The following is a 17,093-nucleotide window of genomic DNA, read 5'->3' as shown; positions in this document are numbered from 1 at the left end:
ATTACTGTAGTCCCGCATCTTTATCGCCTTCCTGTTGAGTAGATTTCCAAGTGTGATCTGCATCTTGTTCCTTGTTGGATCACTGCCATTTGTGTCATACTTGACAGGCAGTGGGACATGCCTGAGAAAGTTTAAAGACCTATTTGGCTGACTTAGTGTTGCTTCTTGCCCTGAGAGGTGTAACAGCGTGGTGAAAAGAGCATTGTAGAGCAGAGCTACTCACCTCAACAAACCAGGAGGCAGTGATAAGAAGGGACCACAGTTCCAGGATTTGTTTCAGTGACATCTACCACTCTGCAGTGACCCTTTTCTGCTAGTTTGATTCACCTCCTAATAACTTAGCTATGAACTCATAAGTGGATAAGTCCATTGATGAAGCTAATACCCTCACGATCCAGTTCTCATCTGGGGACCAGTCTTCCGCATATGAGCTGCGGGGTACTTCATACCCAAACCACAATACCATTCAAATACTTCAACCCTTTAGTGGCTTCATTCAGTTTCACATCAAAAGTCCACAAAGCCCTGTATGATTTTGTTATCCTGATGTTTCTTGGTGTCATTTTCTACACACACACACACACACACACACACTCTCTCTCTCTCTCTCTCTCTCTCTCTCTCTCTCTCTCTCTCTCTCTCTCTGTTCCTCACTGACAGCAAGTTCTTGCTGTATCTACAACACTAAGCAAGCCAGCTAGTCTATCTCTGCTTGCCCCCCAACTCCCCACCCCCCAACAGGATCTTACGGCCTGAGCTTTCTAGCTAGAACACGTTCTCCAGACTCCTTTACATCCCTTTCTTGTGTAATCCTTTTAGAGACCGTTTCACACCTTGGAAAGTTGCAGTGTGGTTGGTGTGCCTGCTGTTTTCCTAGGTCTTCCCTCACCTTCATGTTCTCTTGGCCACCCAGCTTCTTGGGTGTTGTTTCTCTATCTCACAGCTCACTGTTTTCCTTCACTAGAATGTGAGCTCCAGGAGAGCGAGGACTGTGTTTTGAGCAATGTGTTCCTGCATGAAGTTGCCCAGCACAGTGCTGAATGTGTAGTGCGGATGAATTTGTGGACACAGTGACTTAAGAACTGTCCTCTTGAAGAACTGTCCTCTTTGAGGATAGAATTAATAGATCAGTTCTTGAAGAAGGAAGCTGCTAAAACAGCAAGATAGTTTGTGTCCAGTTCAGAATAATAAATGTGGGGGCTGGAGAGATGGCTCAGTGGTTAGGAGCACTGACTGCTCTTCCAGAGGTCCTGAGTTCAAATCTCAGCAACCACATGATGACTCACAACCATCTGTAATGGGATCTGATGCCCTCTTCTGGTGTGTCCGATGACAGCTACAGTGTACCTATATATGATAAATAAATCTTTTTTAAAAAACTTACTAAAAAAAATAAGTAAAATGTGTAGAATATACAAATACCTTTAAAAACAGCTTTGTTTTTAAAATCCTTTTAAAATTGAAGGTAGGTGTTTGCTGCAAAACTGTAATCTCTATACGTGAGATTACAGTATAGAGGCAAAGGCTTAGTGGGCTCAAGGTTACCTACTTCTGTATAACAAGTCTACAGCTGTCTTGAGCTATATGAGACCCTGTCACAGGTCAAAAAAATGGAGCTTGGGAAATGGCTCAGTTAGTAAAGTGCTTATCGTGCAAGCATAGAGACCTGAGTTCAATTCCTATCATCCATATAAAAGCTTGGCCCAATACCACATGTCTGTATACCCAGCGCTGGGGAATAGAGACAGGAAGGATTCTTGGGTTTGTTGGCCAGCTGATCTAGCCAGATGGGCCAACTACAGGCTTATTGAGAGATCCTGTATCAGAAAATAAGGTAGGGTGAGGTTCAGAAGCTGGCACATGTCTGTCTTTAATTTCTGCCCTGAGGAGGCAGAAGCCGGTGGGTTTCTGTGAGGTCAAGGCTAACATGGCCTATGTAGAGAGTTCCCAGACAGTCAGGTCTACATAGAGAGATCCTGCCTCAAAAAATAAAGTAAAAAGGTGGGAAACAACTGAAGAAGACACTGGATGTTGACCTTTGGTCTCCACACCCATACACATACATATAGTCCTAAACACATACACATGCAGTGTGTATAGCGTAGTATGGTATCACAAAATGAACACATTAGTTATCTCTCTTAGCTGATTATTTTAAAATAAATTCATACCCATGCAAATGAGGCTTTATACTAATGTAACTAACTGTACATCGGGTGTCCTTTAGGGCTCTCCTGTGGTTTCATAGCACTTGGACTATGGCTAGTGCAACTAAGGAACTGGCTTTTTCATTGAAATGTAAGTTCAATACTTGGTTTTTGGAAATCCTCAAAGTATATTTGAAACAATTAGATGTAGGGAATAAACTTTTTCAAGTATAAAATTTGCAAAATTTAAGTATTTATTACTCCTGATAATTTTGTGTCCAAATTGGAATGTGCTTTAAGTTTTTAGTTTATTTTGGCATGTGAAGATTTAGTTAAAAGCACAAATTAAAAATTAAAAGCAGTGGTGGTAAATACTTTTAATCCCAGCACTTGGAAGCGAGGCAGCCAGATCTGTGTGAGTTCGAGGCCAACCTAGTCTACAGCTGCACAGGCTGCACAGAGAAGCCTTGTAGCTGTCTTTTCTCTTTTGTGTTTTTTTTTTTTTTTTTTTTTTTTTTTTTTGGCTACTTTTGCTTCTTCTTTGGGGGTTCTTTTTTTTTCCCCCCCTTCAATCTCCTAACACTAGATAGAAGGAAAAGGGATAGAAAGGAAAGGGGACTTTATCATTAGACTGTTTTTTGCAGATTAGGGGCAGCTGTTCCTTGGGGCAAGTCTGATCTTTGCTACCAGGATACTTAATTTCTTCTTTGCACAGAACTACTTAACACACCACAACCAACAGCAAACAGCCAGCAACCCCAGAGCCTCTCAGGGGCCTCAGGATTTATATGATCTCTGGAAAGTACCCAGAATTCCAAATGTCACACTATCTCAAACACTGCTGCTGGCAGAAGCACACCCCTGTTAGAGCATGAGGCAAGTCATAGTTGCTCTGGACAAACTGAGGCAGTCCAGTGTTCCACACCTAGCATTAAAACAAAAACAGATTCCCATAGTATTTCTGTTCTTCAAAGAAAACAAAAATCCAAAATCGTCAGCTACAACCTTGACTCAAAAAAAAAAAAAAAAAAAATCTTATTAGCACCTTGTTTGTAGACACGCTGCTGGTCGCCTTGGAACTTGTCCTGTAGACTCAGCTCCTAGCCTTATATTTGAGGCAGTCCTACTTCTGCCTCCTGATGAGCTGAGACCATACCTCTGCTCATTAGCAACTTTATTTATTAACTGTGTTGAAAGGAGAGTGTTTGGGATGTGTTAATTAAAATATATTTATTTGTTGATGACTGTGGCTCAGTGGTTCATTTAGTGCTTAGAATATATAAGGCTCTGGTTCAGCAGTTCACACCCAAGAAAAGAGATTATACAAGGCATTTTTATTCTCTGCACTTCAGTGTGTATATTACTAGTGTGCAGTGGGGTGCACATATTAATATATAATTAGACTATATAAAATAGCTGTGGCCTGTATTTCCCCTGAATAGTGCTGCTATAATTAGTTTCTAAGCGCCAAGGCTTGATTTGGCAAATTCTTTACTAAGTGCGTGAGGGCATGCATGTTCCATGTGCAAATGCATGTGTGGGTACCATACCAGAGGTCAATGTCATGTCTTTCTCAATTGCTCTCTGCCTTTTCTTTGAGAAAGAAAAGTCAGCTGGTCAGTGGTGACTCATGCATGAGTTTCAAGGCTACCCTGGTTTCAGAGTGAATTACAGGATAGCCAGGGCTGCCCAGAGAAACCCTGTAAGAACAACAGCAGCAGCAGCAGAATAAACCTAAAACACATGGAGAAAGGGATGTCTGGGATCTCAAAATATCTCACTATGTGGGGTTTTCTGGTCCCGCCGTGCTGGCTGACCAGCACGCTGTAGGACCCCTCTCTTCACACTGGCGTACAGACCCGCCCCATGGCACACAGCCTTTACATGTGGGTGGGGAGGGTCTGAATTCAGACCTCATAATGCTATGATACCTTACAGACTGAGCCCTATTTGTTTTAATTTTGGATTTTGAAATAGGGTCTTTTGTAGCATAGTCTAACTGAAATTGTCATGTAGCTAAAATGCCCTTAACTTCTGATTGTTCTGTTTTAACTCCAAAGTGTTGGGGTTACAGGTTTTCCTTTTACATTATTAGTGGGCTGTCCCCAAGTGTCTTTGCTTTAAGCTGTAAGGATTCAAGTATCAAGAGCATCACGACTGGTAAGAACCTGATGTTTGTGTGCCCTAAGTCTCTTAGACGAGATTAACTGCTAGAGCTGAGGAAGAAGTTTCCAGACAACTGAAGCTTCAGGTTTCTATGGAAGGCAGCTTCCTTGAGAAGGAGACAGAGCAGTGAGCACTGTTTTGTATTTTCTCCCCAGAATTTAAAGGATTCTTCTCTTCTGGAAAGTGACAAGAAAAGGAAAAGTAGGGCAAGAGGCAAAGGAAACAAAAGAAAGACAGAGGGTCTTCAAGAAGCGGATGGAGAGATAGAAGCTATTCTGCAAAAGAGAGGTGAGCTGTGGGTAGCAGACGCGTGTTTGCTTCTAGAGCGGGGTCACTATTTTGAGTTGTTTTGTCTGAGAACTCTGCGTTGAAAAACTTGTTTTACCTGATGGTGTTTTAGTTCTGTGTTTGCATGGAAACACTAATCTTTTTACCTCTTGTTCTTTAACAGCTAAAGCGAAGAGTACAGAGTTGCAGATTTCCAGCGTGAAGTTTGAAGATGTTGGAGGCAATGATGCGACATTAAAAGTTAGTGCCAGCTCATTCCACGGAATGCATATATTGTTAAACATTTACACCAGCAAAGCAAGTATTCTGTGTCTATAGGTGCTCTGCTTGCGCGTATGTTTGTGTGCCCGTTGCCTGGTGCCCTCGGAGGTTAGAAAGGGTTGTCAGGTTCCCTGGAATTGGTCTTAGCAGATGGTTGTGATCCACCATGTAGATGTCAGGAAACGAACCCAGATTCTCTGCAAGAGCAGCCAGTCCTCTGCACCCCTGGGCCACTCTCCAGTCCTCTGGTTTTTAATGTGAAGAAAGTATAGGAAAAAAGAGTGGGGAGATGAGGGGAGCAAACCTGACCTCTACGGTATTGAGAGAAAAATGAAGCTTTCTGTCTTCGCACCTTTAGTTCCAGTGTATTCAAAGTATATGCTTGTAAGTTACAGTGTTCTGATGGTACTAACCATAATGACGTTCACAATGACCATGGCAGCTTCCTCGTGTCTTCTCTTACAGTTGTGTCAGTTACTTTTTGTAGTATTTTATGAGAGATATTTTTGTAGCTTAGGAAAGAAGCATGGCGATGTCACAGAAGTTGTTTACATAGTATACAACGCTGGGGTTCCTCTCAAGTCGAAGCCTAAGCCTGTTAGTCTTCTGTCTAGGTCTAGTATATTTTGGTGTTCTAAAAAATAGGGGCATTTCATTCTACTTTGACTCTTTGTTTCTTGGTCTGAGGAAGACATCTTTTATGCTTATTCCTTGACAGGAAGTCTGCAAGATGCTCATTCACATGCGTCATCCAGAGGTGTACCAGCACCTTGGTGTCGTGCCCCCTCGTGGAGTTCTTCTGCATGGACCACCAGGCTGTGGGAAGACATTACTTGCACATGCGATAGCAGGGGTGAGGCTAGTTGCTGCTGCATTTTTATTTGTTTTTTTGTTTGTTTGTTTTTGGGTTTTGTTTTGTTTTTTTTCGGACCTGGGGACCGAACCCAGGGCCTTGCGCTTCCTAGGCAAGTGCTCTACCACTGAGCTAAATCTCCAACCCCGCTGCTGCATTTTTATTTGTTTGTTTGTTTGTTTGTTTGTTTGTTTGTTTTTCTCTTTGGTCCGTTTCAGTTAGATCTAGTCTCTTTAGGAAGCAGATTTAATCAGTAAGAGATTGTCTCTTCCTCTCTTCCTCCCCCATCATCTTCCTCATTATCTTTGTATTTTGAGACAGGGTTTCTGTTTGAACCTATATCATACTTGATTTTGCTAGACCTGCTATCTAGCAAACTCCAGGGGCCATCCTTCACCCTGCCCAGGCTAGGGCTACAGATGTGGAGCTCACTGCTTGCTTTTACATCAGTCCCGTAGTTGGGCCCTCACATGGCCAAGCACATTGTACAGACTGAGCCATTCCAGCCCCAACTTTCCTCCCTTCACCTTCTCATGCTGCTGCTTGTGCTGCCTTTGTTCTGTTGTTTAATGAATTGCAATTATTGAGTCTGTGACAAAAATTAGGTGGAAAGCAAAACAGCTTAACTGTAAAAATAAACATTTAGTTTACATTGCAGTTACTTCTCTTTTATCCTGGTCATTCTTTCTTTCTTTTTTTTTTTTTAAGATTTATTTATTTTATTTATGCGTGTACACTGTAGCTGTCTTCAAACACACCAGACGAGGGCATCGGATCCCATTACAGATGGTTGTGAGCCACCATGTGGTTGCTGGGAATTGAACTCAGGACCTCTGGAAGAGTAGTCGTGCTCTTAACCGCTGAGCCATCTCTCCAGCCCTATCCTGGTCATTCTTAAATCAGCAAAATGTACAAAATAATGGTTTTGTTCTTGAAGCTAAATTTATTTAAAATTTCCACTGTTAAAATGCCCTTCTAAAATAGTTTTAAAAAAAATCATTTAGGTTGGTTGTAGACACTTTAAAGTCTAATATTGTTTGGACTAAAGCAGGATTGTACCATTAAAGCTATCCTGGGCTTTAAACTTTGTATATTTTTTTCTTGTATCAACCACATCTATCTGTGCACCCACAAACACAGAAATTCACTTAAGTTATAAATTAAAGAGCTAGCAGTCCTGATTTTGTCCTATTCAAATTTTTTGGAAACTTATTTCATGATAAAGTGTAAAATAGTTCAAGGAGCTTTAACTAGCAGACTAGTATATTATTCTAGTCATTAATAGAACAAACTCACTTTTTAAAGGCAACTTGATTTGTCTTTTTAAAAATACATTTGTTTTATGATCACTACATAACAGTCCATAAAGGCAACATTTGCATTTTAGGTTTCTTTTAAAGACACAGTCTCAGACTGTTTGCCCAGCCAGCCTTGAACTCTCAAAGCTTTATTCTCTAAAGTGCTGATATTGCAGGTGTAAGCCACTACAATTGGTGAATAAATCCATACATGTTTGTATATTTGTTTGAGGCAGGGTTACTCTGTAACTCTGGCTGTCATCAAACTCAGTCTTTAGACTATGCTAGCCTCAGACTCAGATCTGCCTGCCTTTGCCTCCCGAGTGTGGAGAGGGATCAAAGTTGTGCACCACTACTACTCAGCTGATTTTCTTTGCTTTTTAAAAAAGATTATTATATTTGTATTTTGCCTTTGTGTATGTCTATGTGCCGTGTGCATGTCTGGTGTCCATTGAGTCAGAAGAGAGCATGGATTCCCTGGCACAGACGTTGTGGACCATCCTAAGCTTCTGCATAGGTGCTCTTAGCTGCTGAGCCATCTCTCCATACTTTTGAGTAGTGTTTGTCATTGGGCTCACGTACAGAGATGAAATTTCTTAGGAAATTGTAGAGGCCAGAAAGATGGCTCAGTGGGTACAGTTGCTTTCCACCGTGCTTGGTGACCCACTGTTGAAACAGGAAACAGACAAGGTGGAAGGAGAAAACCAACTTCTGTTGCCCTCTGACCTCCGTGTGTAAACAGTGGCACAAACATTCCTGCACATATACGTGAATGGATGCACAGTAAATAATAAATGTTTTTTAAAAACTTTAAAAAAAGCCTCCCTAATTTTGGTGGGAGGATTGGGTAGGAAGGGTGCGGGGCAGGTACATCTCATGTAGCCTTTGTCCGTCCGTTCTGTTCTGGTGGGAGGATTGGATAGGAAGGGTGCGGGGCAGGTACATCTCATGTAGCCTTTGTCCGTCCGTTCTGTTCTGGTGGGAGGATTGGGTAGGAAGGGTGCGGGGCAGGTACATCTCATGTAGCCTTTGTCCGTCTGTTCTGTTCTGTGCACAGGAGCTTGACTTGCCCATTCTGAAAGTGGCTGCCCCAGAGATCGTGTCGGGAGTGTCTGGAGAGTCTGAGCAAAAGCTCAGGGATTTATTTGACCAGGCCGTGGTGAGTCAGCCATTGCTTATGCCAGCTTGTCACCCGCTGCAAGCTTTCAGTAGAGTCTGCTTTTCTGATGTAGAGTTCTTTATCCTGCTCACTGACCTTCCTTTTGTAAAAATGCTTAGTGTTACAAACTCAAAGTGAAGTTAATGGAGTAGACTCTTAGCCATGTAATGATTCGTGTGAAATCAAATGTACAGGTGACGGGCATGTACTGGCAAGCTGTGGGCTGCTGTCCCCAGAGTTAAGAGGTCAGAACATACAGTCCTGAAGATACTTCATTTACTTGGTTTCTGCAGCTTAGGTCTGACTGAACAACTTGCAAACACCATAAGAATTATTATACTTAGGATTATGCAAGCACTGTAAGACTCAGGATAAATGCTGTTTATATGATTAGAGGGGTGAAAGTAAAATTCTCTTACCGGAGAGAGAGAGATTATACCTGACTGCAGGTTCTGTTATAAAATTTATAAAAAATTTTAACTGGATTTTTTTAAAGGTTTATTTATTTATTATTTATTTATTTTATATGAGTACACTGTAGCTGTCTTCAGACATATCAGAAGAGGGCATCAGATCCTATTACAGATGGTTGTGAGCCACCATGTGGTTGCTGGGAATTGAACTCAGGACCTCTGGAAGAGCAGTCAGTGCTCTTAACCACTGAGCCATCTCTCCAGCCCTTAACTGGATATTTGGATCCAATTAAAATTATATCTTCAGCAGAATATGGTGGTTAAATGTCTAACTTCTCATTGAGAAAGTTGAGGACCAGTTAAATGTCGTCACATAACGTGATCAGAAGAAACTTTTCCCTTCTATTTCTTAACAGTAACCTGGGATGATAAAATACCCAGTTCTCATAGGGTCACTGAGCATTTAAATCAGAAGATTCATTTTTTTTTCCAGATGGTATGCTGCTATGTCGTATAGTCTGCCTTAAATTCCTGACAACCAACCTTCTGACCTCACTCTTTCAAGTGTCATAATTATAGGTATACGTCACCATGCCCAGTTGAAAGAATTACTTTAAAACCTTCAACATTGTGTCTAGTACATAGCAAGAATCCTGTTAATCATGACGTTTGCACCTGAGCAGACACGAATCATCACTGTGACTAAAACTAAAAAACAATGAAAAGTTTTGTGTCACATTTCCTTCCTTCCCTACTCCTTTCAGACAGGGCTTTATGTAACCTCGTCTGGACTCAAACTCCTCATGTTGCTGGATGACTTTGAACTGCTGATCCTCCTTTTCTACCCAAGTGTTGAAATTGCAGTTGTGTACCACCACACTGGGTTTAATTTTGTGTCTTAATTTGCATCTAAAGCATATAATTGCTCATAAGTCTAACCATTGTAACTACCCGAAGCTGATGTGTGTGAGGAGAGGTAAACACATATGTCGAAGCACATGTAGTATGTAGAATTTGGGAGTACAGCTTATGGGAATCTGTTCTCTCCTACCACGTGGACAGCAGGGATCACACTCTGGTCATCCTGAGTAGCAAGCACCCTCCTTACCCGCCGAGACATCTCAACAGCCCTACACTTACCACCACCACCTCTAGGATCTTGCATCTTCTCCAGATGAACTCTGTAGCTGACAGACAGGAATTCTCCATTCCACCCTCCTCCAGTTACTAGCAACCGTTATTCTCTATGACTCAGTGAGCTTAACTATAAGTAGCCAATCTTTAGGTTTTTTTTTAACATATTCTGTCTAAACTCTAGTGTGTAGTTTATTTTTACATTAAAACAGTCTGGAGAATTCAGGGTCAGGGGCGTTTATTGCTCTCGTGGAGCCCTAGGTGTGGTTCCAGCATCCACTCAATTGTCACAACCGTCTTTAGCTCCAGTTCTGGGGCACACATAATTTTCTCGCCTTTGCTAGTACCAGGTGTCCACTTTGTGCAAACGCATATAGACAAAACGCTCAAACACTTTAAAATTTTTTTAAATAACATGAATTTTTAAAACCTGATACAACAGAAAAACACCCACAAAGATCCGATTATGTGTTAACTAATACAGTGAAACTTGTGTGCGTGCGCGCGCACACACACACACACACACACACACACACACAAGTCACTGCTAATTTCAGTATAAAATAAGGGAACAGTTGTGGAAGTGGGTGGTGGTGATTACACAGTAGTGTAAACACTGGAATGGTGCTGAATTATACTTAAAACCGGACAAAATGGTAAGTTTTGTAGAGATTTTAAAAAACAAAATGCAAAAAAACTTGTGGTGCTTAAGATCTCCTTACAGCTGAATGAAAAATTTAGACGTTTTTGTGTTAGAGAAAAACTCTTCTATTTGAGCATACTTGGGTTTTTCTAGTTTGACACTTTTTCATTTGGTGTTGTGAAGGGTGATCTTGTCTTGTCAGTCTGACCTGGAACTAGAAATGCCTAGGATACCCTTGAAGTCAGCGATCTCTCCAAGGCCAGAATTCTTAGTGTGTGCTACTGTGCTGAGTTGAGAACTTTTAAATTTACTGCTTATTTTCTGTGCATACAAATATGTCTAACTACAGGACAACCTCAGAAGATTATCTCGTGAACCACAATCCATTCTGTTTAAAGATCTGGTTCTCTGATAACAATCAGAGGCATTATTGTGAACTGCCACGTTCATGGTTATTCTTTTGGTGACTAAACCTTTTAGTTTTAAAAATAAAAAGAATACATAAATGTTATGCACCAATATAGGGAATTTATTGTATAGTTTTTTTAATATTTCAATAACATTGTTTTGGTATTTTTATTTCTAGTCAAATGCACCATGTATTGTGTTCATTGATGAAATTGATGCAATCACCCCCAAAAGAGAAGTTGCTTCAAAAGATATGGAACGAAGGATCGTGGCCCAGCTTCTAACCTGCATGGACGGTAACTAATGATCTCATTTTAACATAATGTAGTTCTTAGAATGAGCCACGTGTGTGTGTGTGCGCGCGCGCGCGCGCGCGTGCGTGTGTGTGTGTGCGCGCGCGCGCGTGCGTGTGCGTGTGCGCGTGTGTGCGTGAGAGAGAGAGCCACTTAAACAGTGACTCTCATAAAATAGGATCTTTCTGTAAAAGATTTTCCATCCGTTTCAAATTGTATTGAACTGTAGGTATGTATGTATGTATGTATGTATGTATGTATGTATGTATGTATGTATGTGGGTGTACCTGCGTGTGAGTGTATACATGTGTATGTGGGAAGGGAGGCCAGAGATCAATCTCAGATAGCATTCTTTAGAAGCCACCATTAATCGAATTGATTTGGTGCTTACATACTAAATAGGCTAGGCTAGCTGAGCAGTGAGCCCCAGGGATCTGCCTGTCTGCACTTCCCCAGCACTGGGCTTACAAGTCTGCCATGCTGAATGCATTGTTTGTTTGTTTGTTTGTTTTTTAATGTGGGTTCTGGGATTAAAACTCAGGACCTCACACTTGCATATCAAGCACTTTTCTACCTGAGCTGTGTCCCTACTCTGTAGTAATTAAATGTGTGTATTCATATTTGCTTTTGCAAATTTTGTGTATGTTTTTCAGGGTTGCATAGTACCTACTGATGACCTTTAAGGATATGTTTGTGTAAGAAATGTTGACATTTTAGTGCATTTATATTTACCTTTTAAGAAAATATTTTTACTTGTGCCTAGTTGATGCCTTTTATCCCAGCACTCAGGAGGCAGAAGTAGACAGATCTCTGTGAGTTCAAGTCTAGCCTGATCTACATAGTGAACTCCAGGCCAGCCAGAGCTATAAAATGAATCCCTGTCTCTATCTCCCTTCCACAAAAAAAGTTACTTTAAGTATATATATGTGTGTGTGTGAATACAGGACCTGCAAAGACCCTCATGTTTACAGGTCATTTTGAGCCTTTAGGCCTAGGTATTTGAAACCAAAGAAGGGTCCTCTGTACTAATAATATGAGCTCTTAACTGCTGGGTTACTTCTTTTTCACTGTTAATGATATTTTTTAAATTTACTATGCAAATTTAACACTTAGCATTTCCATTATATGGAAACAATCCTACCAGTGTTTTCCTTGTAGAGTTTGAGGCCAACCTGGGCTGTATAGTGAGTTTGAGGCCAGCCAGAATATGTCATGGAAACAAAAAACAACAACGAGAGAGAGAGAGAGAGAGAGAGAGAGAGAGAGAGAGAGAGAGAGAGAGAGACAGACAGACAGACAGACAGACAGAGACAGAGACAGAGAGAGAGACAGAGAGAGACAGAGAGAGACACACGTTGTACTGTCATATTCCTGTAATGGATTATCCAAATGCATAGGCTGGGACAGGGTAATGACATGAGTTGTAGCTACACTGGGTTGCTGGGTTGCATAGTGAATTTCAGGCCCTGCCTGGTCCACAGAGTGAGCCTGTCTTAAAACATTACCCCCCATTCTTATGGCTCCCAGTTGTAAATTACTTGTATTTAACTTTTTGTGCAGGGGATTGAACCTGAGTCTGCAAGTGCGATCTCTGCAAGCTAGCTATTACTGAATTTCTCCCCTAGTGCCTTGTGCTATTTTGTTTTTATCTTTTTTCTGACATGTTTTTGAGGCCTATATTCTAGAAAAGCTTTTCATAGGTTCTTCCTAATCAGATAATAAATAAATATACATGTGTGTTTGTTTGTGTGTGTGTGTGTGTATCTCCATTATTTACATTGTACTTAGCATTTGAATATCGTGTTAAACTATGAGGCAGTATAACCTAGACTGTCCCCTAGTTCAGCTGACAGAACATTTACAAAAGATAAGGCTGACAGAATATTTGTGAAAAGACAAAATTTAAATTTAAATTAAAAAATTTAGAAATATTCATTTCTAAAAATCTATTTCTAAAGAAAGCCAGAGTGGCTTGGCTGTTCCTTTTTTTTTTTTTTTTTTAATTCTTACCTTTTTTTGGAACAAGAAGAGTTCATTGGCTGCCTTTATAGGTAGTTGTGAGCCACCTTGTGATTGCTGGGAATTAAACTCAGGACCTCTGGAAGAGCAGTCAGTGCTATTAATCTCTGCAGCATTTGGGCTGTTCTTTACCCCCTCCTGGTTTGCCTGCAGGACAGCATTGCTGTCTTCCCAGGCCCCCTGCTGGGCCATTGTCTGGGCCTCCTCTCACTCATGCTGCTACTCTCTGTAGGACTTGGCTAACTTCTGCATCTGCTGGCAGAAACCATGCTAACAAGCCATTTAGACTTTCCTGAGTGCTCTCACCATTGTCTTCTCTCTTGCTCTATTATAGTTTATCCTAATTGTCATTAAACTTTTTGAACCGTGTCTTTCACTGTGTTTCCTTATACACTTTATATTCCTCAGTAGATTGTGAATTACCGATCAGAAAGGCAGTCTTTATCGTTACACTTATTATGTCAACAATAAATGCCTGCTAGTATATATAAGATTACATAAATTCTCTCCACCTTTCAAATCACTTGTGTACACATTGTTATCTTCAAATACCAGATGTCTTATTCTCTGCATTCTACATCTTGTTCTTAGATCTGAATAATGTGGCAGCTACAGCCCGAGTCCTAGTTGTTGGAGCTACTAACCGGCCAGACTCATTGGATCCTGCTCTGAGACGTGCGGGAAGGTTTGATCGAGAAGTCTGCTTGGGTATCCCAGATGAGGCATCCAGAGAAAGGTTTGTTCTTATAGAACAATGTTGTTCGTGTACCAGTATTTGAGTTAGTATTGAAAATAAGTGCTAAGAAATACCATGTACTTGATTGATATCTGCTCTCTCTCTGTCTCTTGCCTCTTCATTGTGTTCTCTCTGTCTCTGTCTCTCTGTCTCTCTCTGTCTCTCTCTCTCTCTGTGTGTGTGTGTGTGTGTGTGTGTGTGTAAAATCATTTCCCTCTACTTTTTCTTGTCTAGCTTTGAACTTCTTTATATAAGCATATAAGCAGGGTTGTTGGATTAAAGGTAGTGTTACATTTCAAAAACATTTTCCTTTTTTGTTGTAGTTGCTGTTTCAAAACACCACCCAAAAATACCTTATGGTGAAGGTTTTGTAGAACCTTATGGAGATGTGGCCTAGAGATAAATCTCCCAGTCTTTGGGGTAATGGCCTCTAATGGGATGAAGGGACCCTGGTGGCCTCACCTCCTTTTTTGCCATCTTTTACTCTCTAGTTGTGAAGAGAGCAAGTTTGCCGGACCACATATGATATGCAGCTCTTCCTCCCTGTGAGAGGCCTAAAAAAATGTAAATATCTGGTTATGTTCCAGAGCCTGCAAAACCGAGCCCAAATCCACCTTTTTCTTTATTAGCTGTTTGTCTTAGGTCTCACCAGAGTGGAAGAAGGCTGGCCAGCACACTCTAGTGATAGAAGGCTGGCCGACACACTCTAGGCTCCATTTTTTCCCTCTGTGTCCACTGAGAAGGTTTGTCTTGCCAGCTCTGAAGTGTAGTATTGTCCTTTTAGACTCTCCTTTTAATAGAATCTTTTTTTTTTTCTGGCTCATTTGTCCAGATCTATTTTTCAGCAGTGAGAAATGATGTATAAGGATAAAAGGAAAGCTCTTTGGTGCCTAAAAACCCTCTTTATCTCTATGCCATTCTTTAAGAAACAAAACAACAACGACGACTATAAATTGTGATAATGTAGGGACAGTTTATTAGACAGGAAAGAGGCACTCTCAAGAGAGGAAGCGACTGGTGCTGTGGACACCATGCCCTTCTGACATCTGGGGCTGCCACAGTTAAAAGTGAAGGCACAGCCCACTGTCAGCCCCACTGTCAGCACGAACTCTAGCTCGGGTGACTTCTTTATTTCTGGACTTTTCACTCTTGAATAAAGAGTTAACAAAGTTTTCTTTGTTAACTTGGTTACAGGATTTTATTGTAGTTCTTAGCGTGAGAGCCCGGGTCCTCCCACATGCTAGGCAAGTGCTTTACCATTGAACTACATTTTTTTTTATTTCCTGAGGGTGTTTTTCTCCTTCTGCGTGTATGTGTGTGTGTTTGTTTTGGTCTGTGTTATGTTATGTCCCTGAGAAACTGGAAGGCAAATGCAAAATAACAGTATTTACACACAGTTAAGTCTGGCTGAGCTAAGGTTAGGGTTGTTGTCATTTCTTCCTCCTCCCTTTCCTTCTTCTGTCCCTTCTTTTCACTTTTTTCATAGATCAAATGTGAGTATGTGTCTGTGTTGAGTCTATTTGGAGTTTCAGACACGGATCTCCAGACAGTACTGTGGTGCTGTAGTATAAGTCTGTCTGACAGGCTAATAAGGAGGCTGAAGAAAACTGTGCACACACGCACAGACATTGAGCCAGACGTCGAGCTTTGCTTCCTGACTTGGCTTCTTCAGAGAGTACACTCGTGGTGTTCTGGTTGACAGGGTGGAGCACATGCCCACGTGCTCTCACTGTATTGCTCAGGTTTTCAGCTGACGTTTCTGCTTTAGGTTCTGTGCTGTGCTTCTGGCCCCACACTCTAATACTCCTGTTCCCAGCCTTTGCTTCTTTGGTGTTCGAGCAAGCAAATGACTTTGCTTCTCATAATTATAGCTCTTTGGGAAGAAGAGCTGTTTTTATTTTGTGTCTTCTACTGGGTTGTTTATACTTTCCATTCATCCTCTTTCTTCATAAATTGTGATACGATCACAAATAATCACATACTTACTAATTTATACTGTAGACATGTGTGCTTCAGTAAATGAATGGTTAAGAGTATAGCAATCGGAAGGGAGCAGGCAGACACCTGTAAGTTTGAGCCTAGTCTGAGCTAGTTCTAGGCCAGAATGTACATTTTACAGGAAATGATGAAAATTGGAGCAGTAGCCATGCTAATGTAAGATGATGATACAATCTGTAATCCTACTGCTTGGTAGGTAGAGGCAGGAAGATCAAGAGTTCCAGGCCATCCTCCACTGCATAGAGAGTTTGAAACCACCTTGAGCTGCATGAGACCCTGCCTCAAAATCCAATGTTGGATGTTTGAAGTACTAAGATAAATATCACTGTGAAACCTTCCTTTTGTATAAGGAATAATATACTTGTAAAGATAACCTGTAGAGCTGGACATGATGGAACATGACATCGATTCCAGTTTTTGGATGGCAGAGGCAGTCTGAGTTCAAGGTCAGCCTGCTCTACATACCAAGTTGCAGGCAAGCAAGGACTACATACTAAGACCCCGTTGCAGTGGTCTTGAGGGGGAGGGCAAGCTTTTAGTGCTGCATAGTATGAAGTATGGGTTGAGTGTGGTTTCTCTTTCTGGTACCTGCATATTTTATTTGCTCTGTAAGTATATCCCCATAAGCTCTTTCCTCTATGATAGTGCAAAAAACACTTAAAAGTGGATAAAAGACCTGCTTATAGTCTTTATAGTGCATAGCATGGTTCCCAATAAACAGATTGTTAGTATAAGCTTTTCTGGAATAAGAAAGTTGGGCATGGAGTTGTAGTAATGAGCATTTATTGAGTGATTTGTTTCATCTTGTGTAGCATTCATTATGATACCATCAGTATGGATTAATGTATAAGCTTTCAGTAAATATAGGTAGGAATTTACTTTTACTAACAGTCATAGAGTCTGAATTTTTTTTAAACTGTCTTTTCTGCAGAATTCTCCAAACTTTGTGCCGGAAACTGAGACTTCCGGAAACCTTTAATTTTTGTCATTTAGCACACCTGACGCCAGGCTTTGTTGGTGCTGACCTGATGGCTCTTTGTCGAGAGGCAGCCGTGTGTGCAGTGCACAGGGTCTTGATGAGACGGCAGGAGCAGCAGAGGACAGAGCCTGAGACAGGGGGTTTGCCCTCTGACGGAGAGCAGGGGAGAAGCCTGGGAGCAGAGCCCCCTTCTAAAACACAGGTAGGTGCTCCTCAGTTCTTTCTCTCTCTTACCTTGTGTTCATGCCAGGAACACAGGCACATTTAGTCCTTCCACAGAGCGTTTGCAGCTCCTGCC

At 41.3% G+C, this 17,093-nt stretch overlaps 1 protein-coding gene across 8 annotated transcripts in view; it reads left to right on the top strand.

Annotated features, from left to right (window-relative positions):
• The window catches only part of Nvl (nuclear VCP like), a 51,317-nt gene that overhangs the window by 11,552 nt on the left and 22,672 nt on the right, over nucleotides 1-17,093 (top strand). For all 8 annotated transcript variants that reach the window (XM_032914847.1, XM_032914845.1, XM_032914844.1 and 5 more), the window contains 7 exons: nucleotides 4,469-4,601; nucleotides 4,765-4,841; nucleotides 5,581-5,715; nucleotides 8,071-8,172; nucleotides 10,949-11,066; nucleotides 13,674-13,818; nucleotides 16,748-16,997. In XM_032914847.1, coding sequence (XP_032770738.1) covers nucleotides 4,469-4,601; nucleotides 4,765-4,841; nucleotides 5,581-5,715; nucleotides 8,071-8,172; nucleotides 10,949-11,066; nucleotides 13,674-13,818; nucleotides 16,748-16,997 — 960 coding nt within the window. The remainder of the gene's footprint in view (nucleotides 1-4,468; nucleotides 4,602-4,764; nucleotides 4,842-5,580; nucleotides 5,716-8,070; nucleotides 8,173-10,948; nucleotides 11,067-13,673; nucleotides 13,819-16,747; nucleotides 16,998-17,093) is intronic.

This window comes from Rattus rattus, chromosome 10, assembly GCF_011064425.1.
Source record: "Rattus rattus isolate New Zealand chromosome 10, Rrattus_CSIRO_v1, whole genome shotgun sequence".
Taxonomy (NCBI): Eukaryota; Metazoa; Chordata; class Mammalia; order Rodentia; family Muridae; genus Rattus; species Rattus rattus.
Note: the sequence above shows the minus strand (reverse complement) of the source record. Positions and strands in the feature narration are given on the sequence as shown.